The sequence below is a fragment of the Amyelois transitella genome, chromosome 28, assembly GCF_032362555.1.
Source record: "Amyelois transitella isolate CPQ chromosome 28, ilAmyTran1.1, whole genome shotgun sequence".
Classification (NCBI taxonomy): Eukaryota; Metazoa; Arthropoda; class Insecta; order Lepidoptera; family Pyralidae; genus Amyelois; species Amyelois transitella.
The window spans coordinates 176,197-201,966 of NC_083531.1; the positions used below are offsets into that span (position 1 = coordinate 176,197).

Genomic DNA, 25,770 nt, shown 5'->3' on the forward strand with positions numbered 1-25,770 from the left:
TTTATCTCACTTTCTTTGCACTATTGGCGGAGGGGAGGGGAAGGGAGAGGGGGGAGGGGAATGATTCGAGGCGTGCCCGACGCGACTACGCCGACTTTCCTATTGGCCGATATACGCTGTGACCATTACACTGTTTGACTGCAGACGACGGACATATAGTCAAAATTTATCAAAAATTCGGGCACCACACGAGACATCTCGGTTTCTAGATCTCGCGCTAGTGACGTTACGCACGCATTTTATAACAAAGAAAAATGCCGCCCAAGACCAGTGGCAAGGCCGCCAAGAAATCTGGCAAAGCCCAGAAGAACATCTCCAAGACTGACAAAAAGAAGAAGAAGCACAAGAGGAAGGAGAGCTACGCCATCTACATTTACAAAGTGCTGAAGCAGGTGCACCCGGACACCGGTATATCCAGCAAGGCGATGTCCATCATGAACTCGTTCGTGAACGACATCTTCGAGCGAATCGCCGCCGAGGCTTCCCGCCTGGCCCACTACAACAAGAGGTCAACGATCACATCGAGGGAGGTGCAGACTTCCGTGAGGCTTCTCCTGCCCGGTGAGCTCGCCAAGCACGCCGTCAGTGAAGGCACCAAGGCGGTCACCAAGTACACCAGCTCCAAGTAGATGATTTATATATAGTGTGTGTGTGTGTGTGTGTTTGCTAACGTGTGTCCGTCGAAGTGTTTTGTTTTGTTTGCTCCTACACATCACCTACCCCTTCACGGTTGGGTCAGGTAGTGGATGGGATCGGACGGGCGAAATATCGAATGGATGCAGAATGGCAGCACAGCATATACGCACGCACACGCGTGTATAATATACCTACATCCAAAAGGCCCTTTTCAGGGCCACAACATTTGTCATAATTTACTGAATGTTTCTTCTCGACTTAATACGTCGTACCAACCTCAGACTTATAATTCGGAGTAATAATAATAATAATAAAGTAAACACGCATGATATCATGATATCGAACAACAAATGTTTGTTGTTGATAAAAATATATATACGTAAATATTACAATTGTTCGCTGTGTCCACCCCGCAAAGGAAAATATTATTATTCTAAATAATACTACATAATTATTTCGTAAAATACTACACACGCACGACTGAGAGAGAGGGAGACAGGAGAGGGGGGGGGGGGGGGGGGGGGAGGAGAGGGGGGGGGGGTTCACCATATTACCCTTACCATAGTACCATTCGGTAGTATACTACCAGTCGATGCTACGTGTTCGTATAAAACGCGCTAGAATCTGTTAATTCGGATCACTTCAGTTCGGTCGGTACCCGCGTGCGGTCGTGTGTACGTACTTGGTGTGTTTTGTAATCGTTCTTCCGTTGATACTTTCTACGAACAAGGATGGCTCGTACTAAGCAGACGGCCCGTAAATCGACCGGAGGTAAAGCTCCGCGTAAACAGCTCGCCACTAAGGCGGCTCGTAAGAGCGCGCCCGCAACCGGCGGTGTCAAGAAGCCGCATCGCTACAGGCCCGGAACAGTTGCACTCCGTGAGATCCGTCGTTACCAGAAGAGTACTGAGCTTCTGATCCGCAAGTTGCCGTTCCAGCGTCTCGTACGTGAAATCGCTCAGGACTTCAAGACCGATCTCAGATTCCAGAGTTCGGCAGTGATGGCTCTCCAGGAAGCGAGCGAGGCGTATCTGGTGGGCCTCTTCGAGGACACCAACCTGTGCGCCATTCACGCGAAACGCGTCACCATCATGCCCAAGGACATCCAGTTGGCGCGCAGGATCAGAGGAGAACGCGCTTAAGCGTGTAGAGGAGTCTGGTGGTGATTCCCGTTGTTGTGTGTCCGATCTCGTCATGTTCATGACCATTACATGATCATGATCGCAACGTGACACTAGAAATGGAACGTCGCCGCTCGCATTTACAAACGGCCCTTTTCAGGGCCACACACGATTCAAACTGATACATGTTTCTTGGTACGATGAGTTAGTTCCCACCACCACCTACCTGCGTAATTAATGAACATATATTATTATCATGTAACTACTTCCTTACCACCACATACACGCAGCAACATATTGTTATGTATGTAAAAAAAAAAAAAAAAAAACAAATAAAAACATACAAAATCTTTATAATACCTAACCTACTGTTGCGACTGCGAATGAAAGCTAGTATGGAATAATAATAATGTGCGTGTACGTATTTATTTATTATTATTATTTTTTTTTTTTTTTGTTTTTCTTTTTATTTAATATTCTCGTATATTATTATTATTTTTTTTTTTTTTTTTTTTTTTATTAACGCGCGCTCGTTCTTCTATTGGTTGGCCGTTGAGAGGCCCCCCTCGCCTCCCCACCCCTACCCCCTCCTTCGCGTTGCTAGTGTATATAAAAGTAGAAAATCAAACCCGAAAATTTACCATTCGTCGACAAGTCGTGTTTGCGCGTGCGCGTCTTTGTGTTTAACAATCTCATCGAATCAATCTACAACAAGATGACCGGTCGCGGTAAAGGAGGCAAAGGTCTTGGAAAGGGAGGAGCTAAACGCCACAGGAAGGTGCTCCGTGATAACATCCAGGGTATCACCAAACCGGCCATCCGTCGTTTGGCTCGCAGAGGCGGCGTCAAGCGTATCTCCGGTCTGATATACGAAGAGACCCGCGGTGTTCTCAAGGTGTTCCTCGAGAACGTCATCCGCGACGCTGTCACTTACACCGAGCACGCCAAGAGGAAGACCGTCACCGCCATGGACGTGGTCTACGCTCTGAAGCGCCAGGGACGTACGTTGTACGGTTTCGGCGGTTAAGGTGTGCCGTGTGCGTGTCTCGTGTTTCTCGCTCGCTCGATCTCTGCAAGCGAGTAAACAAACGAAACAAACAATTAAACAAAAAGGCCCTTTTCAGGGCCGCAAAAGTATCGTTGAATTTGTTGTTGTTAAAACCGTTTCTGATGTCACTTATCGTGTCGACCGTTCATTATGCATGCATGCATGCATGCAGCACACACACACACACACACACACACACACACACACACACACACACACACACACACACACACACACACACACACACACTCACACTTGACTCTTCTCTCTTTATCTTTTTTTTTTTCAACAAAACAAACACAATTTTCGCACGTCCAGTCACTTCCAAGACGTAAAAACTTTGTTAAATTTGACTTCACACCCGACACTGGCCACCTCCTCACGTTACTTAATATTATGATATTGTCTCCTCAGTAATCTGGATCCATCCATCCATCCATCCATCCATCTCCCGCCGCCGACGACACTCTATACACTGACTGACTGACTGACCTAATAAAAATATTGCAACTGCCACTGCCACTGCACACACCGCACATCAATTAGTAGGTAGTATGTAGACGATATTACGACGCACATAATGCACTAGTTAGGTAGGTAGGTAGGTAGGTACTCGTTACAACAACAAAAACAAAAAAAAAAAACACTCCGCATCCCCGCATTCTTTTCTCTCGCCCGACTGCCCGACTATTATTTATTTATTATCATATAATAATTACACAAATATAATAATAATTACATGCTTTTACATCGAGAAAGAGACTAGACGCTCGCTCTCCGAGAGCTCGCACTTTGCGTGTTTTACCAACGTGGACTTGACAAGCTTCAAAATTGTCAAATATAATATTTATACATATGAAATATTAACAAGGGTGAACAATGATATCTTAGCTTTTTATCTGGGGACACTAATTGCGTACATTATTAGGTTTTATAATGAAAAACAACTTTTGAACATGACCCGAGCTCTGGTCCGATATATTACTGTGAAAATAAACGTCTATAACTCGGGATCACTATTCATCGGTGTGATTAAAATCACACGTGCACGTGGATAAACTCAATAATATACATTATACGTGTTCAATGTGCCTTCATAGCGCATTATTATTATGGAAAATTAATATTTTCCGAACTTAGTTAGTGAAAAGTTGGAAGCTCTCGTATGAGAAAACGTTTCGCGGCACACCGGTTCTCGTTACGGTATTACTCGATGCGAACGAAATGTTCGCACGCGCCCGTCGAGTCGACTTTAACAACACTGTTCATTTAACAATTCCCGTGTTTGTTTGTTTGCGCGTGTGTGTTAAGTGAAATAAATAAATATTAACAATATGGCAGACACAGCTGTAGCTTCCGAGGCACCGGCACCGGCTACGCCGGCGAAGAAGCAGCCTAAGGCGTCTGCCGCGGCGGGCGGTGTCAAGAAGGCGAAAGCCAAACCGACCCACCCGAAGACATCGGAGATGGTCAACAGCGCCATCAAGGAGTTGAAGGAGAGGAGCGGATCGTCCCTGCAGGCCATTAAGAAATACATAGCGGCCCAATACAAAGTCGACGCCGAGAAATTGGCACCGTTCATAAGGAAATATTTGAAGAGCGCCGTCGAATCCGGAGCACTGATCCAGACCAAGGGCAAAGGTGCGTCGGGATCGTTCAAATTGGAATCCAAATCGTCATCGTCCAAGAAACCGGCCGGCGGTGCGGCGGGCACCAAGAGGTCCGCGTCCGCGGCCGGCGCCAAATCGAAGAAGGGATCCGCCGCGTCCGCGTCCGCCTCCAAGGCGAAGAAGGCCGCCTCCGCCGGCGGCGGTGCGTCTTCGTCGCCGTCGAAGGCTGCCGGCGGCAAGGCGGCCTCGTCCGCCGCCACCGCTAAGGACAAGAAGGCTGCGGCCGCGGCCAAGAAGAAGCCAGCGGCGGCCAAGAAGGCCGCGACGGCCGCGCCCGCGAGGGCCAAGGCCGCTGCCGCGCCGAAGGCGAAGAAAACTGCCAAACCCCCTACGAAGAAACCGAAAGCGCCCAAGCCGAAGAAGGCCGCCACAACACCCAAGAAGCCCGCAGCAAAGAAAGCGGCCGCGTCAAAGAAGTAAATCCCTACCTGTGTATGTACCTGGTACATACCGCCGCTCTCTTTATCTCTCCGCCGTTTGTTTACTGCTAGTTGCTTGCTTGCTTGCAGAAACAACAACAACTACCACGAAGACGGACGTCGTCGAAGAAGAAGAGATCGGGGTGGGTGGGAAAAAGCGTGCACCGTTGTGTGCGCGTGCCGTGCCGCGCCCATGGTGCCCTTTAGCGCCGAACAAAAAGCCCTTTTCAGGGCTAACATATGGTTCAATGTGTATGTTTCTTTGTACAACAACAATAATAACACATGTCTGTGTGTGTTGTGTCGTCGACCTACCTTGTGAGACAGGAGTGTAAGTATCGCTTCTTACGTAAGTATTGATGAAGAAGAAGAGAGAGAGTGTTAAATAAAAAAAATAAATAAAAATATACAAACGCATGAACATTCAGATATATATTTCATTACCTGACTGTGTTATTAGCTAGCTAGCTCATGATATGTATAATATAACGTAACGTAATAGTGAGTAAGGAAAGAAAAAAAAAAAGTAAATATGTAAATAAAAATAGGTAGACATTGTCCGTTAGTTCGTTCGTTCACATCCCCACCACTCGATGTTGGTAACTTCGTTCATTGTACGATAAAGATCAACGCACGGGTGTATATAATAAAAGCATACCCCGTCCGCGTACGCTCATTTTAACGTCGTCGTCCGTTGTCACAACAACGTTTGTTTGTTTGTTTACTAACTGTACCAATTCAATCTTCGAAAAATGTCTGGACGCGGTAAAGGTGGAAAAGTGAAGGGGAAGGCAAAGTCGCGTTCCAATCGTGCCGGTCTCCAGTTTCCCGTGGGCCGTATTCACAGGCTGCTACGCAAGGGCAACTACGCCGAACGCGTCGGTGCCGGCGCTCCGGTTTACCTCGCCGCCGTGATGGAATACCTGGCCGCCGAAGTGCTCGAGTTGGCCGGCAACGCCGCCAGAGACAACAAGAAGACCAGGATCATACCTAGACATCTTCAATTGGCCATCCGCAATGACGAAGAATTGAACAAACTGCTCTCCGGTGTGACCATCGCTCAGGGCGGTGTACTGCCCAACATCCAGGCGGTGCTTTTGCCCAAGAAGACCGAGAAGAAGGCGTAAGTCGTCCACTTTCGTTCGTTCGTTCGTTCCTCTATTTTGTTGTTGTTTTTATTGTATGTATTTTGTATTGTACACACACACCTATGTTGTCGTTCACCTAAGGTGCGACTCCATAATTGTAGTGCGTGTACATACACACACATATACGTACTTGCTCAACAACAATCTGAGGCCCGATATGGATGGATGGATGGACTCTTACGTGGTCGCCGGGTGCGTCGACTTGCTAACTCGGAATAAAAAGACAAAAAGGCCCTTTTCAGGGCCACAATATGATTCTTATGCGTTAAAAACAGTTTCACTTTTGATAAACCAAAGTCAACAAAGCTAATCATTCTAAAACACAACGTACGATTCACTTACTTACTCAGTTGCTGGCTCAGCAAGAATAAATAAACGGGCTTTACACGAGTCTGCCTGTCAAAAATACTTTGTCAAGTCTTATCTACCTCTACCTAGTTCGCTACCTACCTATTACATATTATGCAAACCTAACCTAACCTAACGTAACAAGGGATAACCTAAACTAGGTATCACCTACCTACCTACCTATTTTTTTTTTTTTTTACCTACCCCCTTTTTTTTTTTTTTTTTTTTTACCTATCTTTATCTCACTTTCTTTGCACTATTGGCGGAGGGGAGGGGAAGGGAGAGGGGGGAGGGGAATGATTCGAGGCGTGCCCGACGCGACTACGCCGACTTTCCTATTGGCCGATATACGCTGTGACCATTACACTGTTTGACTGCAGACGACGGACATATAGTCAAAATTTATCAAAAATTCGGGCACCACACGAGACATCTCGGTTTCTAGATCTCGCGCTAGTGACGTTACGCACGCATTTTATAACAAAGAAAAATGCCGCCCAAGACCAGTGGCAAGGCCGCCAAGAAATCTGGCAAAGCCCAGAAGAACATCTCCAAGACTGACAAAAAGAAGAAGAAGCACAAGAGGAAGGAGAGCTACGCCATCTACATTTACAAAGTGCTGAAGCAGGTGCACCCGGACACCGGTATATCCAGCAAGGCGATGTCCATCATGAACTCGTTCGTGAACGACATCTTCGAGCGAATCGCCGCCGAGGCTTCCCGCCTGGCCCACTACAACAAGAGGTCAACGATCACATCGAGGGAGGTGCAGACTTCCGTGAGGCTTCTCCTGCCCGGTGAGCTCGCCAAGCACGCCGTCAGTGAAGGCACCAAGGCGGTCACCAAGTACACCAGCTCCAAGTAGATGATTTATATATAGTGTGTGTGTGTGTGTGTGTTTGCTAACGTGTGTCCGTCGAAGTGTTTTGTTTTGTTTGCTCCTACACATCACCTACCCCTTCACGGTTGGGTCAGGTAGTGGATGGGATCGGACGGGCGAAATATCGAATGGATGCAGAATGGCAGCACAGCATATACGCACGCACACGCGTGTATAATATACCTACATCCAAAAGGCCCTTTTCAGGGCCACAACATTTGTCATAATTTACTGAATGTTTCTTCTCGACTTAATACGTCGTACCAACCTCAGACTTATAATTCGGAGTAATAATAATAATAATAAAGTAAACACGCATGATATCATGATATCGAACAACAAATGTTTGTTGTTGATAAAAATATATATACGTAAATATTACAATTGTTCGCTGTGTCCACCCCGCAAAGGAAAATATTATTATTCTAAATAATACTACATAATTATTTCGTAAAATACTACACACGCACGACTGAGAGAGAGGGAGACAGGAGAGGGGGGGGGGGGGGGGGGGGGAGGAGAGGGGGGGGGGGTTCACCATATTACCCTTACCATAGTACCATTCGGTAGTATACTACCAGTCGATGCTACGTGTTCGTATAAAACGCGCTAGAATCTGTTAATTCGGATCACTTCAGTTCGGTCGGTACCCGCGTGCGGTCGTGTGTACGTACTTGGTGTGTTTTGTAATCGTTCTTCCGTTGATACTTTCTACGAACAACAAGGATGGCTCGTACTAAGCAGACGGCCCGTAAATCGACCGGAGGTAAAGCTCCGCGTAAACAGCTCGCCACTAAGGCGGCTCGTAAGAGCGCGCCCGCAACCGGCGGTGTCAAGAAGCCGCATCGCTACAGGCCCGGAACAGTTGCACTCCGTGAGATCCGTCGTTACCAGAAGAGTACCGAGCTTCTGATCCGCAAGTTGCCGTTCCAGCGTCTCGTACGTGAAATCGCTCAGGACTTCAAGACCGATCTCAGATTCCAGAGTTCGGCAGTGATGGCTCTCCAGGAAGCGAGCGAGGCGTATCTGGTGGGCCTCTTCGAGGACACCAACCTGTGCGCCATTCACGCGAAACGCGTCACCATCATGCCCAAGGACATCCAGTTGGCGCGCAGGATCAGAGGAGAACGCGCTTAAGCGTGTAGAGGAGTCTGGTGGTGATTCCCGTTGTTGTGTGTCCGATCTCGTCATGTTCATGACCATTACATGATCATGATCGCAACGTGACACTAGAACTGGAACGTCGCCGCTCGCATTTACAAACGGCCCTTTTCAGGGCCACACACGATTCAAACTGATACATGTTTCTTGGTACGATGAGTTAGTTCCCACCACCACCACCACCTACCTGCGTAATTAATGAACACATATATTATTATCATGTAACTACTTCCTTACCACCACATACACGCAGCAACATATTGTTATGTATGTAAAAAAAAAAAAAAAAAAAAAAAAAAAAACATACAAAATCTTTATAATACCTAACCTACTGTTGCGACTGCGAATGAAAGCTAGTATGGAATAATAATAATGTGCGTGTACGTATTTATTTATTATTATTTTTTTTTTTTTTTTGTTTTTCTTTTTATTTAATATTCTCGTATATTATTATTAATATTTTTTTTTTTTTTTTTTTTATTAACGCGCGCTCGTTCTTCTATTGGTTGGCCGTTGAGGGGCCCCCCTCGCCTCCCCACCCCTACCCCCTCCTTCGCGTTGCTAGTGTATATAAAAGTAGAAAATCAAACCTGAAAATTTACCATTCGTCGACAAGTCGTGTTTGCGCGTGCGCGTCTTTGTGTTTAACAATCTCATCGAATCAATCTACAACAAGATGACCGGTCGCGGTAAAGGAGGCAAAGGTCTTGGAAAGGGAGGAGCTAAACGCCACAGGAAGGTGCTCCGTGATAACATCCAGGGTATCACCAAACCGGCCATCCGTCGTTTGGCTCGCAGAGGCGGCGTCAAGCGTATCTCCGGTCTGATATACGAAGAGACCCGCGGTGTTCTCAAGGTGTTCCTCGAGAACGTCATCCGCGACGCTGTCACTTACACCGAGCACGCCAAGAGGAAGACCGTCACCGCCATGGACGTGGTCTACGCTCTGAAGCGCCAGGGACGTACGTTGTACGGTTTCGGCGGTTAAGGTGTGCCGTGTGCGTGTCTCGTGTTTCTCGCTCGCTCGATCTCTGCAAGCGAGTAAACAAACGAAACAAACAATTAAACAAAAAGGCCCTTTTCAGGGCCGCAAAAGTATCGTTGAATTTGTTGTTGTTAAAACCGTTTCTGATGTCACTTATCGTGTCGACCGTTCATTATGCATGCAGCACACACACTTTATCTTTTTTCAACAAAACAAACACAATTTTCGCTACACACAAACAGTTCAAATGATTTGCAATCTGTCCAGTCACTTCCAAGACGTAAAAACTTTGTTAAATTTGACTTCACACCCGACACTGGCCACCTCCTCACGTTACTTAATATTATGATATTGTCTCCTCAGTAATCTGGATCCATCCATCCATCCATCTCCCGCCGCCGACGACACTCTATACACTGACTGACTGACTGACTGACTGACTGACCTAATAAAAATATTGCAACTGCCACTGCCACTGCACACACCGCACATCAATTAGTAGGTAGTATGTAGACGATACTACGACGCACATAATGCACTAGGTAGGTACCTACTCGTTACAACAACAAAAAGAAGAAAAAAAAACACTCCGCATCCCCGCATTCTTTTCTCTCGCCCGACTGCCCGACTATTATTTATTATCATATAATAATTACACAAATATAATAATAATTACATGCTTTTACATCGAGAAAGAGACTAGACGCTCGCTCTCCGAGAGCTCGCACTTTGCGTGTTTTACCAACGTGGACTTGACAAGCTTCAAAATTGTCAAATATAATATTTATACATATTATATATTAACAAGGGTGAACAATGATATCTTAGCTTTTTACCTGGGGACACTAATTGCGTACATTATTAGGTTTTATAATGAAAAACAACTTTTGAACATGACCCGAGCTCTGGTCCGATATATTACTGTGAAAATAAACGTCTATAACTCGGGATCACTATTCATCGGTGTGATTAAAATCACATGTGCACGTGGATAAACTCAATAATATACATTATACGTGTTCAATGTGCCTTCCGAGCGCATTATTATTATGGAAAATTAATATTTTCCGAACTTAGTTAGTGAAAAGTTGGAAGCTCTCGTATGAGAAAACGTTTCGCGGCACACCGGTTCTCGTTACGGTATTACTCGATGCGAACGAAATGTTCGCACGCGCCCGTCGACTTTAACACTGTTCATTTAACAATTCCCGTGTTTGTTTGTTGTTTGCGCGTGTGTGTATTAAGTGAAATAAATAAATATTAACAATAATATGGCAGACACAGCTGTAGCTTCCGAGGCACCGGCACCGGCTACGCCGGCGAAGAAGCAGCCTAAGGCGTCTGCCGCGGCGGGCGGTGTCAAGAAGGCGAAAGCCAAACCGACCCACCCGAAGACATCGGAGATGGTCAACAGCGCCATCAAGGAGTTGAAGGAGAGGAGCGGATCGTCCCTGCAGGCCATTAAGAAATACATAGCGGCCCAATACAAAGTCGACGCCGAGAAATTGGCACCGTTCATAAGGAAATATTTGAAGAGCGCCGTCGAATCCGGAGCACTGATCCAGACCAAGGGCAAAGGTGCGTCGGGATCGTTCAAATTGGAATCCAAATCGTCATCGTCCAAGAAACCGGCCGGCGGTGCGGCGGGCACCAAGAGGTCCGCGTCCGCGGCCGGCGCCAAATCGAAGAAGGGATCCGCCGCGTCCGCGTCCTCCTCCAAGGCGAAGAAGGCCGCCTCCGCCGGCGGTGCGTCTTCGTCGCCGTCGAAGGCGGCCGGCGGCAAGGCGGCCTCGTCCGCCGCCACCGCTAAGGACAAGAAGGCTGCGGCCGCGGCCAAGAAGAAGCCCGCGGCGGCCAAGAAGGCCGCGGCGGCCGCGCCCGCGAGGGCCAAGGCCGCTGCCGCGCCGAAGGCGAAGAAAACTGCCAAACCCCCTACGAAGAAACCGAAAGCGCCCAAGCCGAAGAAGGCCGCCACAACACCCAAGAAGCCCGCAGCAAAGAAAGCGGCCGCGTCAAAGAAGTAAATCCCTACCTGTGTATGTACCTGGTATATACCGCCGCTCTCTTTATCTCTCCGCCGTTTGTTTACTGCTAGTTGCTTGCAGAAACAACGACAACAACTACCACGAAGACGGACGTCGTCGAAGAAGAAGAGGTCGGGGTGGGTGGGAAAAAGCGTGCACCGTTGTGTGCATGGTGCCCTTTCGCGCCTAACAAAAAGCCCTTTTCAGGGCTAACATATGGTTCAATGTGTATGTTTCTTTGTACAACAACAATAATAACACATGTCTGTGTGTCGTCGACCTACCTTGTGAGACGAGTGTAAGTATCGCTTCTTACGTAAGTATTGATGAAGAAGAAGAGAGAGAGTGTTAAATAAAAAAAATAAATAAATAAATAAAAATATACAAACGCATGAACATTCAGATATATATTTCATTACCTGACTGCGTTATTAGCTAGCTAGCTAGCTAGCTAGCTAGCTCATGATGATATGTATAATATAACGTAACGTAATAGTGAGTAGGGAAAGAAAAAAAAGTAAATAAATAAAAATAGGTAGACATTGTCCGTTAGTTCGTTCGTTCACATCCCCACCACTCGATGTTGGTAACTTCGTTCATTGTACGATAAAGATCAACGCACGGGTGTATATAATAAAAGCATACCCCGTCCGCGTACGCTCATTTTAACGTCGTCGTCCGTTGTCACAACAACGTTTGTTTGTTTGTTTACTAACTGTACCAATTCAATCTTCGAAAAATGTCTGGACGCGGTAAAGGTGGAAAAGTGAAGGGGAAGGCAAAGTCGCGTTCCAATCGTGCCGGTCTCCAGTTTCCCGTGGGCCGTATTCACAGGCTGCTACGCAAGGGCAACTACGCCGAACGCGTCGGTGCCGGCGCTCCTGTTTACCTCGCCGCCGTGATGGAATACCTGGCCGCCGAAGTGCTCGAGTTGGCCGGCAACGCCGCCAGAGACAACAAGAAGACCAGGATCATACCTAGACATCTTCAATTGGCCATCCGCAATGACGAAGAATTGAACAAACTGCTCTCCGGTGTGACCATCGCTCAGGGCGGTGTACTGCCCAACATCCAGGCGGTGCTTTTGCCCAAGAAGACCGAGAAGAAGGCGTAAGTTGTCCACTTTCGTTCGTTCGTTCCTCTATTTTGTTGTTGTTTTTATTGTATGTATTTTGTATTGTATGTGCACACGCACACACACACACACATATACGTACTTGCTCAACAACAATCCGAGGCCCGATATGGATGGATGGATGGATGGATGGATGGACTCTTACGTGGTCGCCGGGTGCGTCGACTTGCTAACTCGGAATGAAAAGACAAAAAGGCCCTTTTCAGGGCCACAATATGATTCTTATGCGTTAAAAACAGTTTCACTTTTGATAAACCAAAGTCAACAAAGCTAATCATTCTAAAACACAACGTACGATTCACTTACTTACTCAGTTGCTGGCTCAGCAAGAATAAATAAACGGGCTTTACACGAGTCTGCCTGTCAAAAATACTTTGTCAAGTCTTATCTACCTCTACCTAGTTCGCTACCTACCTATTACATATTATGCAAACCTAACCTAACCTAACGTAACAAGGGATAACCTAAACTAGGTATCACCTACCTACCTACCTACCTACCTACCTACTTTTTTTTTTTTTTTTTTTTTTTTTTTTTTTACCTACCTCCTTTTTTTTTTTTTACCTATCTTTATCTCACTTTCTTTGCACTATTGGCGGAGGGGAGGGGAAGGGAGAGGGGGGAGGGGAATGATTCGAGGCGTGCCCGACGCGACTACGCCGACTTTCCTATTGGCCGATATACGCTGTGACCATTACACTGTTTGACTGCAGACGACGGACATATATTAAAAATTTATCAAAAATTCGGGCACCACACGAGACATCTCGGTTTCTAGATCTCGCGCTAGTGACGTTACGCACGCATTTTATAACAAAGAAAAATGCCGCCCAAGACCAGTGGCAAGGCCGCCAAGAAATCTGGCAAAGCCCAGAAGAACATCTCCAAGACTGACAAAAAGAAGAAGAAGCACAAGAGGAAGGAGAGCTACGCCATCTACATTTACAAAGTGCTGAAGCAGGTGCACCCGGACACCGGTATATCCAGCAAGGCGATGTCCATCATGAACTCGTTCGTGAACGACATCTTCGAGCGAATCGCCGCCGAGGCTTCCCGCCTGGCCCACTACAACAAGAGGTCAACGATCACATCGAGGGAGGTGCAGACTTCCGTGAGGCTTCTCCTGCCCGGTGAGCTCGCCAAGCACGCCGTCAGTGAAGGCACCAAGGCGGTCACCAAGTACACCAGCTCCAAGTAGATGATTTATATATAGTGTGTGTGTGTGTTTGCTAACGTGTGTCCGTCGAAGTGTTTTGTTTTGTTTGCTCCTACACATCACCTACCCCTTCACGGTTGGGTCAGGTAGTGGATGGGATCGGACGGGCGAAATATTTGAATGGATGCAGAATGGCAGCACAGCATATACGCACGCACGCGCGCACGCACACGCGTGTATAATATACCTACATCCAAAAGGCCCTTTTCAGGGCCATAACATTTGTCATAATTCACTGAATGTTTCTTCTCGACTTAATACGTCGTACCAACCTCAGACTTATAATTCGGAGTAATAATAATAAAAGTAAAAAACACGCATGATATCATGATCGAACAACAAATGTTTGTTGTTATACACAAAAAAAATATATATATACGCAAATATTACAATTGTTCGCTGTGTCTACCCCGCAAAGGAAAATATTATTATTCTAAATAATACTACATATTTCGTAAAATACTACACGCGCACGACAGAGAGAGAGGGAGACAGGAGAGGGGGGGGGGGGGGGGGGGGCGTTCACCATATTACCATTCGGTAGTATACTACCAGTCGATGCTACGTGTTCGTATAAAACGCGCTAGAATCTGTTAATTCGGATCACTTCAGTTCGGTCGGTACCCGCGTGCGGTCGTGTGTACGTACTTGGTGTGTTTTGTAATCGTTCTTCCGTTGATACTTTCTACGAACAACAAGGATGGCTCGTACTAAGCAGACGGCCCGTAAATCGACCGGAGGTAAAGCTCCGCGTAAACAGCTCGCCACTAAGGCGGCTCGTAAGAGCGCGCCCGCAACCGGCGGTGTCAAGAAGCCGCATCGCTACAGGCCCGGAACAGTTGCACTCCGTGAGATCCGTCGTTACCAGAAGAGTACCGAGCTTCTGATCCGCAAGTTGCCGTTCCAGCGTCTCGTACGTGAAATCGCTCAGGACTTCAAGACCGATCTCAGATTCCAGAGTTCGGCAGTGATGGCTCTCCAGGAAGCGAGCGAGGCGTATCTGGTGGGCCTCTTCGAGGACACCAACCTGTGCGCCATTCACGCGAAACGCGTCACCATCATGCCCAAGGACATCCAGTTGGCGCGCAGGATCAGAGGAGAACGCGCTTAAGCGTGTAGAGGAGTCTGGTGGTGATTCCTGTCCGATCTCGTCATGTTCATGACCATTACATGATCATGATCGCAACGTGACACTAGAACTGGAACGTCGCCGCTCGCATTTACAAACGGCCCTTTTCAGGGCCACACACGATTCAAACTGATACATGTTTCTTGGTACGATGAGTTAGTTCCCACCACCACCACCACCTACCTGCGTAATTAATGAACACATATATTATTATCATGTAACTACTTCCTTACCACCACATACACGCAGCAACATATTGTTATGTATGTAAAAAAAAAAAAAAAAAAAAAAAAAAAAACATACAAAATCTTTATAATACCTAACCTACTGTTGCGACTGCGAATGAAAGCTAGTATGGAATAATAATAATGTGCGTGTACGTATTTATTTATTATTATTTTTTTTTTTTTTTTGTTTTTCTTTTTATTTAATATTCTCGTATATTATTATTAATATTTTTTTTTTTTTTTTTTTTATTAACGCGCGCTCGTTCTTCTATTGGTTGGCCGTTGAGGGGCCCCCCTCGCCTCCCCACCCCTACCCCCTCCTTCGCGTTGCTAGTGTATATAAAAGTAGAAAATCAAACCTGAAAATTTACCATTCGTCGACAAGTCGTGTTTGCGCGTGCGCGTCTTTGTGTTTAACAATCTCATCGAATCAATCTACAACAAGATGACCGGTCGCGGTAAAGGAGGCAAAGGTCTTGGAAAGGGAGGAGCTAAACGCCACAGGAAGGTGCTCCGTGATAACATCCAGGGTATCACCAAACCGGCCATCCGTCGTTTGGCTCGCAGAGGCGGCGTCAAGCGTATCTCCGGTCTGATATACGAAGAGACCCGCGGTGTTCTCAAGGTGTTCCTCGAGAACGTCATCCGCGACGCTGTCACTTACACCGAGCACGCCAAGAGGAAGACCGTCACCGCCATGGACGTGGTCTACGCTCTGAAGCGCCAGGGACGTACGTTGTACGGTTTCGGCGGTTAAGGTGTGCCGTGTGCGTGTCTCGTGTTTCTCGCTCGCTCGATCTCTGCAAGCGAGTAAACAAACGAAACAAACAATTAAACAAAAAGGCCCTTTTCAGGGCCGCAAAAGTATCGTTGAATTTGTTGTTGTTAAAACCGTTTCTGATGTCACTTATCGTGTCGACCGTTCATTATGCATGCAGCACACACACTTTATCTTTTTTCAACAAAACAAACACAATTTTCGCTACACACAAACAGTTCAAATGATTTGCAATCTGTCCAGTCACTTCCAAGACGTAAAAACTTTGTTAAATTTGACTTCACACCCGACACTGGCCACCTCCTCACGTTACTTAATATTATGATATTGTCTCCTCAGTAATCTGGATCCATCCATCCATCCATCTCCCGCCGCCGACGACACTCTATACACTGACTGACTGACTGACTGACTGACTGACCTAATAAAAATATTGCAACTGCCACTGCCACTGCACACACCGCACATCAATTAGTAGGTAGTATGTAGACGATACTACGACGCACATAATGCACTAGGTAGGTACCTACTCGTTACAACAACAAAAAGAAGAAAAAAAAACACTCCGCATCCCCGCATTCTTTTCTCTCGCCCGACTGCCCGACTATTATTTATTATCATATAATAATTACACAAATATAATAATAATTACATGCTTTTACATCGAGAAAGAGACTAGACGCTCGCTCTCCGAGAGCTCGCACTTTGCGTGTTTTACCAACGTGGACTTGACAAGCTTCAAAATTGTCAAATATAATATTTATACATATTATATATTAACAAGGGTGAACAATGATATCTTAGCTTTTTACCTGGGGACACTAATTGCGTACATTATTAGGTTTTATAATGAAAAACAACTTTTGAACATGACCCGAGCTCTGGTCCGATATATTACTGTGAAAATAAACGTCTATAACTCGGGATCACTATTCATCGGTGTGATTAAAATCACATGTGCACGTGGATAAACTCAATAATATACATTATACGTGTTCAATGTGCCTTCCGAGCGCATTATTATTATGGAAAATTAATATTTTCCGAACTTAGTTAGTGAAAAGTTGGAAGCTCTCGTATGAGAAAACGTTTCGCGGCACACCGGTTCTCGTTACGGTATTACTCGATGCGAACGAAATGTTCGCACGCGCCCGTCGACTTTAACACTGTTCATTTAACAATTCCCGTGTTTGTTTGTTGTTTGCGCGTGTGTGTATTAAGTGAAATAAATAAATATTAACAATAATATGGCAGACACAGCTGTAGCTTCCGAGGCACCGGCACCGGCTACGCCGGCGAAGAAGCAGCCTAAGGCGTCTGCCGCGGCGGGCGGTGTCAAGAAGGCGAAAGCCAAACCGACCCACCCGAAGACATCGGAGATGGTCAACAGCGCCATCAAGGAGTTGAAGGAGAGGAGCGGATCGTCCCTGCAGGCCATTAAGAAATACATAGCGGCCCAATACAAAGTCGACGCCGAGAAATTGGCACCGTTCATAAGGAAATATTTGAAGAGCGCCGTCGAATCCGGAGCACTGATCCAGACCAAGGGCAAAGGTGCGTCGGGATCGTTCAAATTGGAATCCAAATCGTCATCGTCCAAGAAACCGGCCGGCGGTGCGGCGGGCACCAAGAGGTCCGCGTCCGCGGCCGGCGCCAAATCGAAGAAGGGATCCGCCGCGTCCGCGTCCTCCTCCAAGGCGAAGAAGGCCGCCTCCGCCGGCGGTGCGTCTTCGTCGCCGTCGAAGGCGGCCGGCGGCAAGGCGGCCTCGTCCGCCGCCACCGCTAAGGACAAGAAGGCTGCGGCCGCGGCCAAGAAGAAGCCCGCGGCGGCCAAGAAGGCCGCGGCGGCCGCGCCCGCGAGGGCCAAGGCCGCTGCCGCGCCGAAGGCGAAGAAAACTGCCAAACCCCCTACGAAGAAACCGAAAGCGCCCAAGCCGAAGAAGGCCGCCACAACACCCAAGAAGCCCGCAGCAAAGAAAGCGGCCGCGTCAAAGAAGTAAATCCCTACCTGTGTATGTACCTGGTATATACCGCCGCTCTCTTTATCTCTCCGCCGTTTGTTTACTGCTAGTTGCTTGCAGAAACAACGACAACAACTACCACGAAGACGGACGTCGTCGAAGAAGAAGAGGTCGGGGTGGGTGGGAAAAAGCGTGCACCGTTGTGTGCATGGTGCCCTTTCGCGCCTAACAAAAAGCCCTTTTCAGGGCTAACATATGGTTCAATGTGTATGTTTCTTTGTACAACAACAATAATAACACATGTCTGTGTGTCGTCGACCTACCTTGTGAGACGAGTGTAAGTATCGCTTCTTACGTAAGTATTGATGAAGAAGAAGAGAGAGAGTGTTAAATAAAAAAAATAAATAAATAAATAAAAATATACAAACGCATGAACATTCAGATATATATTTCATTACCTGACTGCGTTATTAGCTAGCTAGCTAGCTAGCTAGCTAGCTCATGATGATATGTATAATATAACGTAACGTAATAGTGAGTAGGGAAAGAAAAAAAAGTAAATAAATAAAAATAGGTAGACATTGTCCGTTAGTTCGTTCGTTCACATCCCCACCACTCGATGTTGGTAACTTCGTTCATTGTACGATAAAGATCAACGCACGGGTGTATATAATAAAAGCATACCCCGTCCGCGTACGCTCATTTTAACGTCGTCGTCCGTTGTCACAACAACGTTTGTTTGTTTGTTTACTAACTGTACCAATTCAATCTTCGAAAAATGTCTGGACGCGGTAAAGGTGGAAAAGTGAAGGGGAAGGCAAAGTCGCGTTCCAATCGTGCCGGTCTCCAGTTTCCCGTGGGCCGTATTCACAGGCTGCTACGCAAGGGCAACTACGCCGAACGCGTCGGTGCCGGCGCTCCTGTTTACCTCGCCGCCGTGATGGAATACCTGGCCGCCGAAGTGCTCGAGTTGGCCGGCAACGCCGCCAGAGACAACAAGAAGACCAGGATCATACCTAGACATCTTCAATTGGCCATCCGCAATGACGAAGAATTGAACAAACTGCTCTCCGGTGTGACCATCGCTCAGGGCGGTGTACTGCCCAACATCCAGGCGGTGCTTTTGCCCAAGAAGACCGAGAAGAAGGCGTAAGTTGTCCACTTTCGTTCGTTCGTTCCTCTATTTTGTTGTTGTTTTTATTGTATGTATTTTGTATTGTATGTGCACACGCACACACACACACACATATACGTACTTGCTCAACAACAATCCGAGGCCCGATATGGATGGATGGATGGATGGATGGATGGACTCTTACGTGGTCGCCGGGTGCGTCGACTTGCTAACTCGGAATGAAAAGACAAAAAGGCCCTTTTCAGGGCCACAATATGATTCTTATGCGTTAAAAACAGTTTCACTTTTGATAAACCAAAGTCAACAAAGCTAATCATTCTAAAACACAACGTACGATTCACTTACTTACTCAGTTGCTGGCTCAGCAAGAATAAATAAACGGGCTTTACACGAGTCTGCCTGTCAAAAATACTTTGTCAAGTCTTATCTACCTCTACCTAGTTCGCTACCTACCTATTACATATTATGCAAACCTAACCTAACCTAACGTAACAAGGGATAACCTAAACTAGGTATCACCTACCTACCTACCTACTTTTTTTTTTTTTTTTTTTTTTTTTTTTTTTTTACCTACCTCCTTTTTTTTTTTTTACCTATCTTTATCTCACTTTCTTTGCACTATTGGCGGAGGGGAGGGGAAGGGAGAGGGGGGAGGGGAATGATTCGAGGCGTGCCCGACGCGACTACGCCGACTTTCCTATTGGCCGATATACGCTGTGACCATTACACTGTTTGACTGCAGACGACGGACATATATTAAAAATTTATCAAAAATTCGGGCACCACACGAGACATCTCGGTTTCTAGATCTCGCGCTAGTGACGTTACGCACGCATTTTATAACAAAGAAAAATGCCGCCCAAGACCAGTGGCAAGGCCGCCAAGAAATCTGGCAAAGCCCAGAAGAACATCTCCAAGACTGACAAAAAGAAGAAGAAGCACAAGAGGAAGGAGAGCTACGCCATCTACATTTACAAAGTGCTGAAGCAGGTGCACCCGGACACCGGTATATCCAGCAAGGCGATGTCCATCATGAACTCGTTCGTGAACGACATCTTCGAGCGAATCGCCGCCGAGGCTTCCCGCCTGGCCCACTACAACAAGAGGTCAACGATCACATCGAGGGAGGTGCAGACTTCCGTGAGGCTTCTCCTGCCCGGTGAGCTCGCCAAGCACGCCGTCAGTGAAGGCACCAAGGCGGTCACCAAGTACACCAGCTCCAAGTAGATGATTTATATATAGTGTGTGTGTGTGTTTGTGTGTGTTTGCTAACGTGTGTCCGTCGAAGTGTTTTGTTTTGTTTGCTCCTACACATCACCTACCCCTTCACGGTTGGGTCAGGTAGTGGATGGGATCGGACGGGCGAAATATTTGAATGGATGCAGAATGGCAGCACAGCATATACGCACGCACGCGCGCACGCACACGCGTGTATAATATACCTACATCCAAAAGGCCCTTTTCAGGGCCATAACATTTGTCATAATTCACTGAATGTTTCTTCTCGACTTAATACGTCGTACCAACCTCAGACTTATAATTCGGAGTAATAATAATAAAAGTAAAAAACACGCATGATATCATGATCGAACAACAAATGTTTGTTGTTATACACAAAAAAAATATATATATACGCAAATATTACAATTGTTCGCTGTGTCTACCCCGCAAAGGAAAATATTATTATTCTAAATAATACTACATATTTCGTAAAATACTACACGCGCACGACAGAGAGAGAGGGAGACAGGAGAGGGGGGGGGGGGGGGGGGGGCGTTCACCATATTACCATTCGGTAGTATACTACCAGTCGATGCTACGTGTTCGTATAAAACGCGCTAGAATCTGTTAATTCGGATCACTTCAGTTCGGTCGGTACCCGCGTGCGGTCGTGTGTACGTACTTGGTGTGTTTTGTAATCGTTCTTCCGTTGATACTTTCTACGAACAACAAGGATGGCTCGTACTAAGCAGACGGCCCGTAAATCGACCGGAGGTAAAGCTCCGCGTAAACAGCTCGCCACTAAGGCGGCTCGTAAGAGCGCGCCCGCAACCGGCGGTGTCAAGAAGCCGCATCGCTACAGGCCCGGAACAGTTGCACTCCGTGAGATCCGTCGTTACCAGAAGAGTACCGAGCTTCTGATCCGCAAGTTGCCGTTCCAGCGTCTCGTACGTGAAATCGCTCAGGACTTCAAGACCGATCTCAGATTCCAGAGTTCGGCAGTGATGGCTCTCCAGGAAGCGAGCGAGGCGTATCTGGTGGGCCTCTTCGAGGACACCAACCTGTGCGCCATTCACGCGAAACGCGTCACCATCATGCCCAAGGACATCCAGTTGGCGCGCAGGATCAGAGGAGAACGCGCTTAAGCGTGTAGAGGAGTCTGGTGGTGATTCCCGTTGTTGTGTGTCCGATCTCGTCATGTTCATGACCATTACATGATCATGATCGCAACGTGACACTAGAACTGGAACGTCGCCGCTCGCATTTACAAACGGCCCTTTTCAGGGCCACACACGATTCAAACTGATACATGTTTCTTGGTACGATGAGTTAGTTCCCACCACCACCACCACCTACCTGCGTAATTAATGAACACATATATTATTATCATGTAACTACTTCCTTACCACCACATACACGCAGCAACATATTGTTATGTATGTAAAAAAAAAAAAAAAAAAAAAAAAAAAAACATACAAAATCTTTATAATACCTAACCTACTGTTGCGACTGCGAATGAAAGCTAGTATGGAATAATAATAATGTGCGTGTACGTATTTATTTATTATTATTTTTTTTTTTTTTTTGTTTTTCTTTTTATTTAATATTCTCGTATATTATTATTAATATTTTTTTTTTTTTTTTTTTTATTAACGCGCGCTCGTTCTTCTATTGGTTGGCCGTTGAGGGGCCCCCCTCGCCTCCCCACCCCTACCCCCTCCTTCGCGTTGCTAGTGTATATAAAAGTAGAAAATCAAACCTGAAAATTTACCATTCGTCGACAAGTCGTGTTTGCGCGTGCGCGTCTTTGTGTTTAACAATCTCATCGAATCAATCTACAACAAGATGACCGGTCGCGGTAAAGGAGGCAAAGGTCTTGGAAAGGGAGGAGCTAAACGCCACAGGAAGGTGCTCCGTGATAACATCCAGGGTATCACCAAACCGGCCATCCGTCGTTTGGCTCGCAGAGGCGGCGTCAAGCGTATCTCCGGTCTGATATACGAAGAGACCCGCGGTGTTCTCAAGGTGTTCCTCGAGAACGTCATCCGCGACGCTGTCACTTACACCGAGCACGCCAAGAGGAAGACCGTCACCGCCATGGACGTGGTCTACGCTCTGAAGCGCCAGGGACGTACGTTGTACGGTTTCGGCGGTTAAGGTGTGCCGTGTGCGTGTCTCGTGTTTCTCGCTCGCTCGATCTCTGCAAGCGAGTAAACAAACGAAACAAACAATTAAACAAAAAGGCCCTTTTCAGGGCCGCAAAAGTATCGTTGAATTTGTTGTTGTTAAAACCGTTTCTGATGTCACTTATCGTGTCGACCGTTCATTATGCATGCAGCACACACACTTTATCTTTTTTCAACAAAACAAACACAATTTTCGCTACACACAAACAGTTCAAATGATTTGCAATCTGTCCAGTCACTTCCAAGACGTAAAAACTTTGTTAAATTTGACTTCACACCCGACACTGGCCACCTCCTCACGTTACTTAATATTATGATATTGTCTCCTCAGTAATCTGGATCCATCCATCCATCCATCTCCCGCCGCCGACGACACTCTATACACTGACTGACTGACTGACTGACTGACTGACCTAATAAAAATATTGCAACTGCCACTGCCACTGCACACACCGCACATCAATTAGTAGGTAGTATGTAGACGATACTACGACGCACATAATGCACTAGGTAGGTACCTACTCGTTACAACAACAAAAAGAAGAAAAAAAAACACTCCGCATCCCCGCATTCTTTTCTCTCGCCCGACTGCCCGACTCCCGACTCCGACTCCGAGATTAATAATAATATACGCAAAAATGGATGCTTCTCTTATATAGTAATGTGCTGGAGGTGTGGCCTATTTAGTTACAGCCAATAGGAAGCTTGTTTAATCAGTCTTTCCCATCGGCCAATCAGAGCGTTGTTATTTCGACCAATCAAACTGCTGTTTTGTTCAGTAGTGTACGTATTCACGGAATTTAATTGTATTGCTTTAATTGGTCAATAATCGGAGTACTCTTACTTAGAAAACCGGGATACACACATGACGTCTGCCTACAACAATGTGGACGAAATCGTAGGAGTATTCCTTGATTCCTTCCGCGTTTGGCATCCAGGTCTAGAGGTCTAGTCAACAAGCTATCCACCTCTACGACTTCTCGTCTAGTCGTCAAGACCGTGGCCAACTTCCTTTCAGACAGACGGTTCTTAGTCGCAGTCGAAGACTGTTACATCAAGCAAACGTAAAGTAGAGGCGTCCCGAAGGGAAGTTGTCTCTCTCCTATATGATCAGCTGGCGCTGGCGTTCAACGCGAGATTCGCCGTTAAGACCGTTCAAAGGACCCTAGACGCCCTACCAGAGTGGCCATCCCGTTGGAGGCTAGTCATCAAAGAGGCAAGCCATAGTTGTTACCAGCTTCCACCACCTCTGCATCATCAGGGGCAGGTCAGGTCCTCTTGTTCTGTCCGGCGGGCGAGCGTAGAGGGGGTCGAAGACTCTGGCCATCCACCATCACCGAGAGAGGCCATCATCACACCGCGACTCGCGGCGCCCGTTGACCCCAGGGCAGGAAAGCTGAATTAGTGGCCGCAACGGTCACGCCACTTCTTGAAGCGAGTCTCGGAAAGTCCGCTGAAGAGGGCCACAATGCCACAAAGGGCCCCGCGCTATGTGAAGAACTCGACGATCGTCAGAGCAGAGAAATCAAGAAGTGGAGCCTGGACAACTGCGCAGACCGCCAGGTCAAACCCTATACACGCTGCCTTGCGGCAGACGTCGAGCAGTGACAACGCAACTCTACTGGAATTCCCAAATGTATGTGAAGACTCAGGCCGCCGCGGCCACTACATCGAATAGGGCCAAGAGCCCTGACCAATCTCTCCGACATCCGTATGGGTTGTTGTTGTACAGCAACAATCAATGATAGTGTATTCGAAGAATTGCTGCGCCCGACCACGTTTTTTCACCGGGGCTTGCTATAATAACAGTCAACCTTCGTTGTTTCATTGACCTTGATTTATTAACCTACTGTTCTTGACGGACAACCTTTTGTTTCTTGACAACCGCGTTCCATCGACTTCCCACGTTTCCAATAGTCCGAGTACAGAAGAGGAATTGGCGGTGACAGTATAATCAGAGCTACAGAGCGGAGTATCTGGGTGACCTTCGGACCTCACATCCAGAAAGTCAGGAACCGAACTGCCTTCTTCCTCGGCAGACTCACCCCCATGATAGGCAACGCAAAGATGTCGCTACGCGAGCGTCGTATTCGCACACGTAGCTCTCTCGCACATCAAAACACTCAAACGCATCCAAAACAGGTTCGCGCGGAGAGTCACGGGTTCGCCCTTGGGCCTTCGAACACGCGACCTACACAGGGAATTGGACCTCCCCACAATCGCAGACTTTCTCAAAGGCGTGTCGGAGCGCTATTTTAAAAAGCTGCCACCCATCCCAACCCCCTAGTGGTCCAGGCCGCAAACTACACCCCAAGACCAGATGCCCCGTTGCACCGCCGACCCCGAGGAATGTCCAATGGTGCCAAGAAATTATAATTAAATTTTCGAACAGTATAGGTTACGCCATCTTTTAGCTAGTGACAGAAAACTATTGTGCAGCAGAAAATCAAATTACAAACTAGGTGTGGCAGAAAGTAGAATAAACGTGGTAGAAATGAGAGCGCTTAGGAGTATAAAATTGAGTGACAGGATAAGAAACAGCTTGATAAGGGAATATTGTGATGTGAAAGAGGATAAACCGGTTGACCAAGCAAATAAAGTATGTATGGAAAGGAAGTATGAATGGGACTGTTGGAGTGGGAATGCCTAAACAGACGTAGGTACCATGATCAAATCGGAGACGGTCTATCAAAGGTAAATCAAAGGTAAATCAAAAGTACCCGAAACCGACGAGTTTGCATGAAGAGAGTTATGAATGTGGATGAAGCGAAAGAGTGTGCAGGGATCGTGGCAAGTGGAAAGATGTGGTCTCTGCCTACTCCTCCGAGAAAGAGGCGTTATTTTCGTGTGTATGTTTGTCGAAAACTATAAACTATTGAGCGCGCACATACAGAAAAAATACAGCACTTAGTTACGCCATCTAGCTAATAGTGTCAGAACTACGACTACGAAATCCGAAAGTACTAAATGATGTCGCTATTCTCTTCGGGATGTCTTCCAGAATATTCAATGAGGTTCGAAAACGCTAGGTGGCTGTAGAATGCGAGTAGGTACAAGAAATAGACGACGGGCGGGCATAAAACAGTCAGTAACACAACAGTATTCGAGATATTTTCATATTTCATAGTTCAGAGTTCTAATCGAACTATTTTTATAGTGTGCGAGGTCTATTCGAATTGCACAGACACTTGTACATTATTAAGTAAGAATTGTTTCTTTGTGGCTGGTGAACAGTTCAATATTATACATTGATATATTACAGTGTCCTAAACTACGGTGACTTATACACAGTAAGGAGTGACTGGTGTTTTTGTGAAATCCTTCGAACCTTTTCCCGGAGAG

At 46.7% G+C, this 25,770-nt stretch overlaps 13 protein-coding genes across 13 annotated transcripts; all 13 read left to right on the top strand.

Annotated features, from left to right (window-relative positions):
- Positions 1-195: 195 nt before the first annotated feature.
- On the top strand, positions 196-905 carry LOC132903704 (histone H2B). Its single transcript, XM_060952546.1, has one exon. It carries the CDS (start codon positions 255-257, stop codon positions 627-629), a length of 375 nt encoding a protein of 124 aa, XP_060808529.1. The 5' UTR covers positions 196-254; the 3' UTR covers positions 630-905.
- A 3,185-nt stretch (positions 906-4,090) lies between these two features.
- On the top strand, positions 4,091-5,329 carry LOC132903693 (histone H1B-like). The gene has a single exon (XM_060952533.1). It carries the CDS (start codon positions 4,140-4,142, stop codon positions 4,893-4,895), a length of 756 nt encoding a protein of 251 aa, XP_060808516.1. The 5' UTR covers positions 4,091-4,139; the 3' UTR covers positions 4,896-5,329.
- A 247-nt stretch (positions 5,330-5,576) lies between these two features.
- On the top strand, positions 5,577-6,343 carry LOC132903710 (histone H2A). The gene has a single exon (XM_060952552.1). The coding sequence runs from the start codon at positions 5,647-5,649 to the stop codon at positions 6,019-6,021; it is 375 nt and encodes a 124-aa protein (XP_060808535.1). The 5' UTR covers positions 5,577-5,646; the 3' UTR covers positions 6,022-6,343.
- Positions 6,344-6,821: 478 nt separating this feature from the next.
- On the top strand, positions 6,822-7,531 carry LOC132903705 (histone H2B). The gene has a single exon (XM_060952547.1). The coding sequence runs from the start codon at positions 6,881-6,883 to the stop codon at positions 7,253-7,255; it is 375 nt and encodes a 124-aa protein (XP_060808530.1). The 5' UTR covers positions 6,822-6,880; the 3' UTR covers positions 7,256-7,531.
- Positions 7,532-7,983: 452 nt separating this feature from the next.
- On the top strand, positions 7,984-8,650 carry LOC132903698 (histone H3). The gene has a single exon (XM_060952539.1). It carries the CDS (start codon positions 7,997-7,999, stop codon positions 8,405-8,407), a length of 411 nt encoding a protein of 136 aa, XP_060808522.1. The 5' UTR covers positions 7,984-7,996; the 3' UTR covers positions 8,408-8,650.
- A 1,976-nt stretch (positions 8,651-10,626) lies between these two features.
- On the top strand, positions 10,627-11,856 carry LOC132903695 (histone H1B-like). Its single transcript, XM_060952535.1, has one exon. The coding sequence runs from the start codon at positions 10,688-10,690 to the stop codon at positions 11,438-11,440; it is 753 nt and encodes a 250-aa protein (XP_060808518.1). The 5' UTR covers positions 10,627-10,687; the 3' UTR covers positions 11,441-11,856.
- Positions 11,857-12,109: 253 nt separating this feature from the next.
- LOC132903711 (histone H2A) lies at positions 12,110-12,748 on the top strand. The gene has a single exon (XM_060952553.1). It carries the CDS (start codon positions 12,180-12,182, stop codon positions 12,552-12,554), a length of 375 nt encoding a protein of 124 aa, XP_060808536.1. The 5' UTR covers positions 12,110-12,179; the 3' UTR covers positions 12,555-12,748.
- A 591-nt stretch (positions 12,749-13,339) lies between these two features.
- On the top strand, positions 13,340-14,124 carry LOC132903703 (histone H2B). The gene has a single exon (XM_060952545.1). It carries the CDS (start codon positions 13,399-13,401, stop codon positions 13,771-13,773), a length of 375 nt encoding a protein of 124 aa, XP_060808528.1. The 5' UTR covers positions 13,340-13,398; the 3' UTR covers positions 13,774-14,124.
- Positions 14,125-17,111: 2,987 nt separating this feature from the next.
- LOC132903696 (histone H1B-like) lies at positions 17,112-18,341 on the top strand. Its single transcript, XM_060952537.1, has one exon. The coding sequence runs from the start codon at positions 17,173-17,175 to the stop codon at positions 17,923-17,925; it is 753 nt and encodes a 250-aa protein (XP_060808520.1). The 5' UTR covers positions 17,112-17,172; the 3' UTR covers positions 17,926-18,341.
- A 253-nt stretch (positions 18,342-18,594) lies between these two features.
- LOC132903712 (histone H2A) lies at positions 18,595-19,233 on the top strand. The gene has a single exon (XM_060952554.1). The coding sequence runs from the start codon at positions 18,665-18,667 to the stop codon at positions 19,037-19,039; it is 375 nt and encodes a 124-aa protein (XP_060808537.1). The 5' UTR covers positions 18,595-18,664; the 3' UTR covers positions 19,040-19,233.
- Positions 19,234-19,814: 581 nt separating this feature from the next.
- Positions 19,815-20,273, top strand: LOC132903707 (histone H2B). The gene has a single exon (XM_060952549.1). It carries the CDS (start codon positions 19,874-19,876, stop codon positions 20,246-20,248), a length of 375 nt encoding a protein of 124 aa, XP_060808532.1. The 5' UTR covers positions 19,815-19,873; the 3' UTR covers positions 20,249-20,273.
- A 690-nt stretch (positions 20,274-20,963) lies between these two features.
- On the top strand, positions 20,964-21,630 carry LOC132903700 (histone H3). Its single transcript, XM_060952541.1, has one exon. The coding sequence runs from the start codon at positions 20,977-20,979 to the stop codon at positions 21,385-21,387; it is 411 nt and encodes a 136-aa protein (XP_060808524.1). The 5' UTR covers positions 20,964-20,976; the 3' UTR covers positions 21,388-21,630.
- Positions 21,631-22,026: 396 nt separating this feature from the next.
- On the top strand, positions 22,027-22,541 carry LOC132903714 (histone H4). Its single transcript, XM_060952556.1, has one exon. It carries the CDS (start codon positions 22,088-22,090, stop codon positions 22,397-22,399), a length of 312 nt encoding a protein of 103 aa, XP_060808539.1. The 5' UTR covers positions 22,027-22,087; the 3' UTR covers positions 22,400-22,541.
- The last annotated feature ends 3,229 nt before the right edge of the window (positions 22,542-25,770 follow it).

What these genes read in the sequence shown, in the direction of transcription:
- LOC132903712 (XM_060952554.1), top strand. Translation starts at nt 18,665, where the DNA reads ATGTCTGGACGCGGTAAAGGTGGAAAAGTGAAGGGGAAGGCAAAGTCG.
- LOC132903704 (XM_060952546.1), top strand. Translation starts at nt 255, where the DNA reads ATGCCGCCCAAGACCAGTGGCAAGGCCGCCAAGAAATCTGGCAAAGCC.
- LOC132903714 (XM_060952556.1), top strand. Translation starts at nt 22,088, where the DNA reads ATGACCGGTCGCGGTAAAGGAGGCAAAGGTCTTGGAAAGGGAGGAGCT.
- LOC132903696 (XM_060952537.1), top strand. Translation starts at nt 17,173, where the DNA reads ATGGCAGACACAGCTGTAGCTTCCGAGGCACCGGCACCGGCTACGCCG.
- LOC132903703 (XM_060952545.1), top strand. Translation starts at nt 13,399, where the DNA reads ATGCCGCCCAAGACCAGTGGCAAGGCCGCCAAGAAATCTGGCAAAGCC.
- LOC132903693 (XM_060952533.1), top strand. Translation starts at nt 4,140, where the DNA reads ATGGCAGACACAGCTGTAGCTTCCGAGGCACCGGCACCGGCTACGCCG.
- LOC132903710 (XM_060952552.1), top strand. Translation starts at nt 5,647, where the DNA reads ATGTCTGGACGCGGTAAAGGTGGAAAAGTGAAGGGGAAGGCAAAGTCG.
- LOC132903700 (XM_060952541.1), top strand. Translation starts at nt 20,977, where the DNA reads ATGGCTCGTACTAAGCAGACGGCCCGTAAATCGACCGGAGGTAAAGCT.
- LOC132903695 (XM_060952535.1), top strand. Translation starts at nt 10,688, where the DNA reads ATGGCAGACACAGCTGTAGCTTCCGAGGCACCGGCACCGGCTACGCCG.
- LOC132903698 (XM_060952539.1), top strand. Translation starts at nt 7,997, where the DNA reads ATGGCTCGTACTAAGCAGACGGCCCGTAAATCGACCGGAGGTAAAGCT.
- LOC132903707 (XM_060952549.1), top strand. Translation starts at nt 19,874, where the DNA reads ATGCCGCCCAAGACCAGTGGCAAGGCCGCCAAGAAATCTGGCAAAGCC.
- LOC132903711 (XM_060952553.1), top strand. Translation starts at nt 12,180, where the DNA reads ATGTCTGGACGCGGTAAAGGTGGAAAAGTGAAGGGGAAGGCAAAGTCG.
- LOC132903705 (XM_060952547.1), top strand. Translation starts at nt 6,881, where the DNA reads ATGCCGCCCAAGACCAGTGGCAAGGCCGCCAAGAAATCTGGCAAAGCC.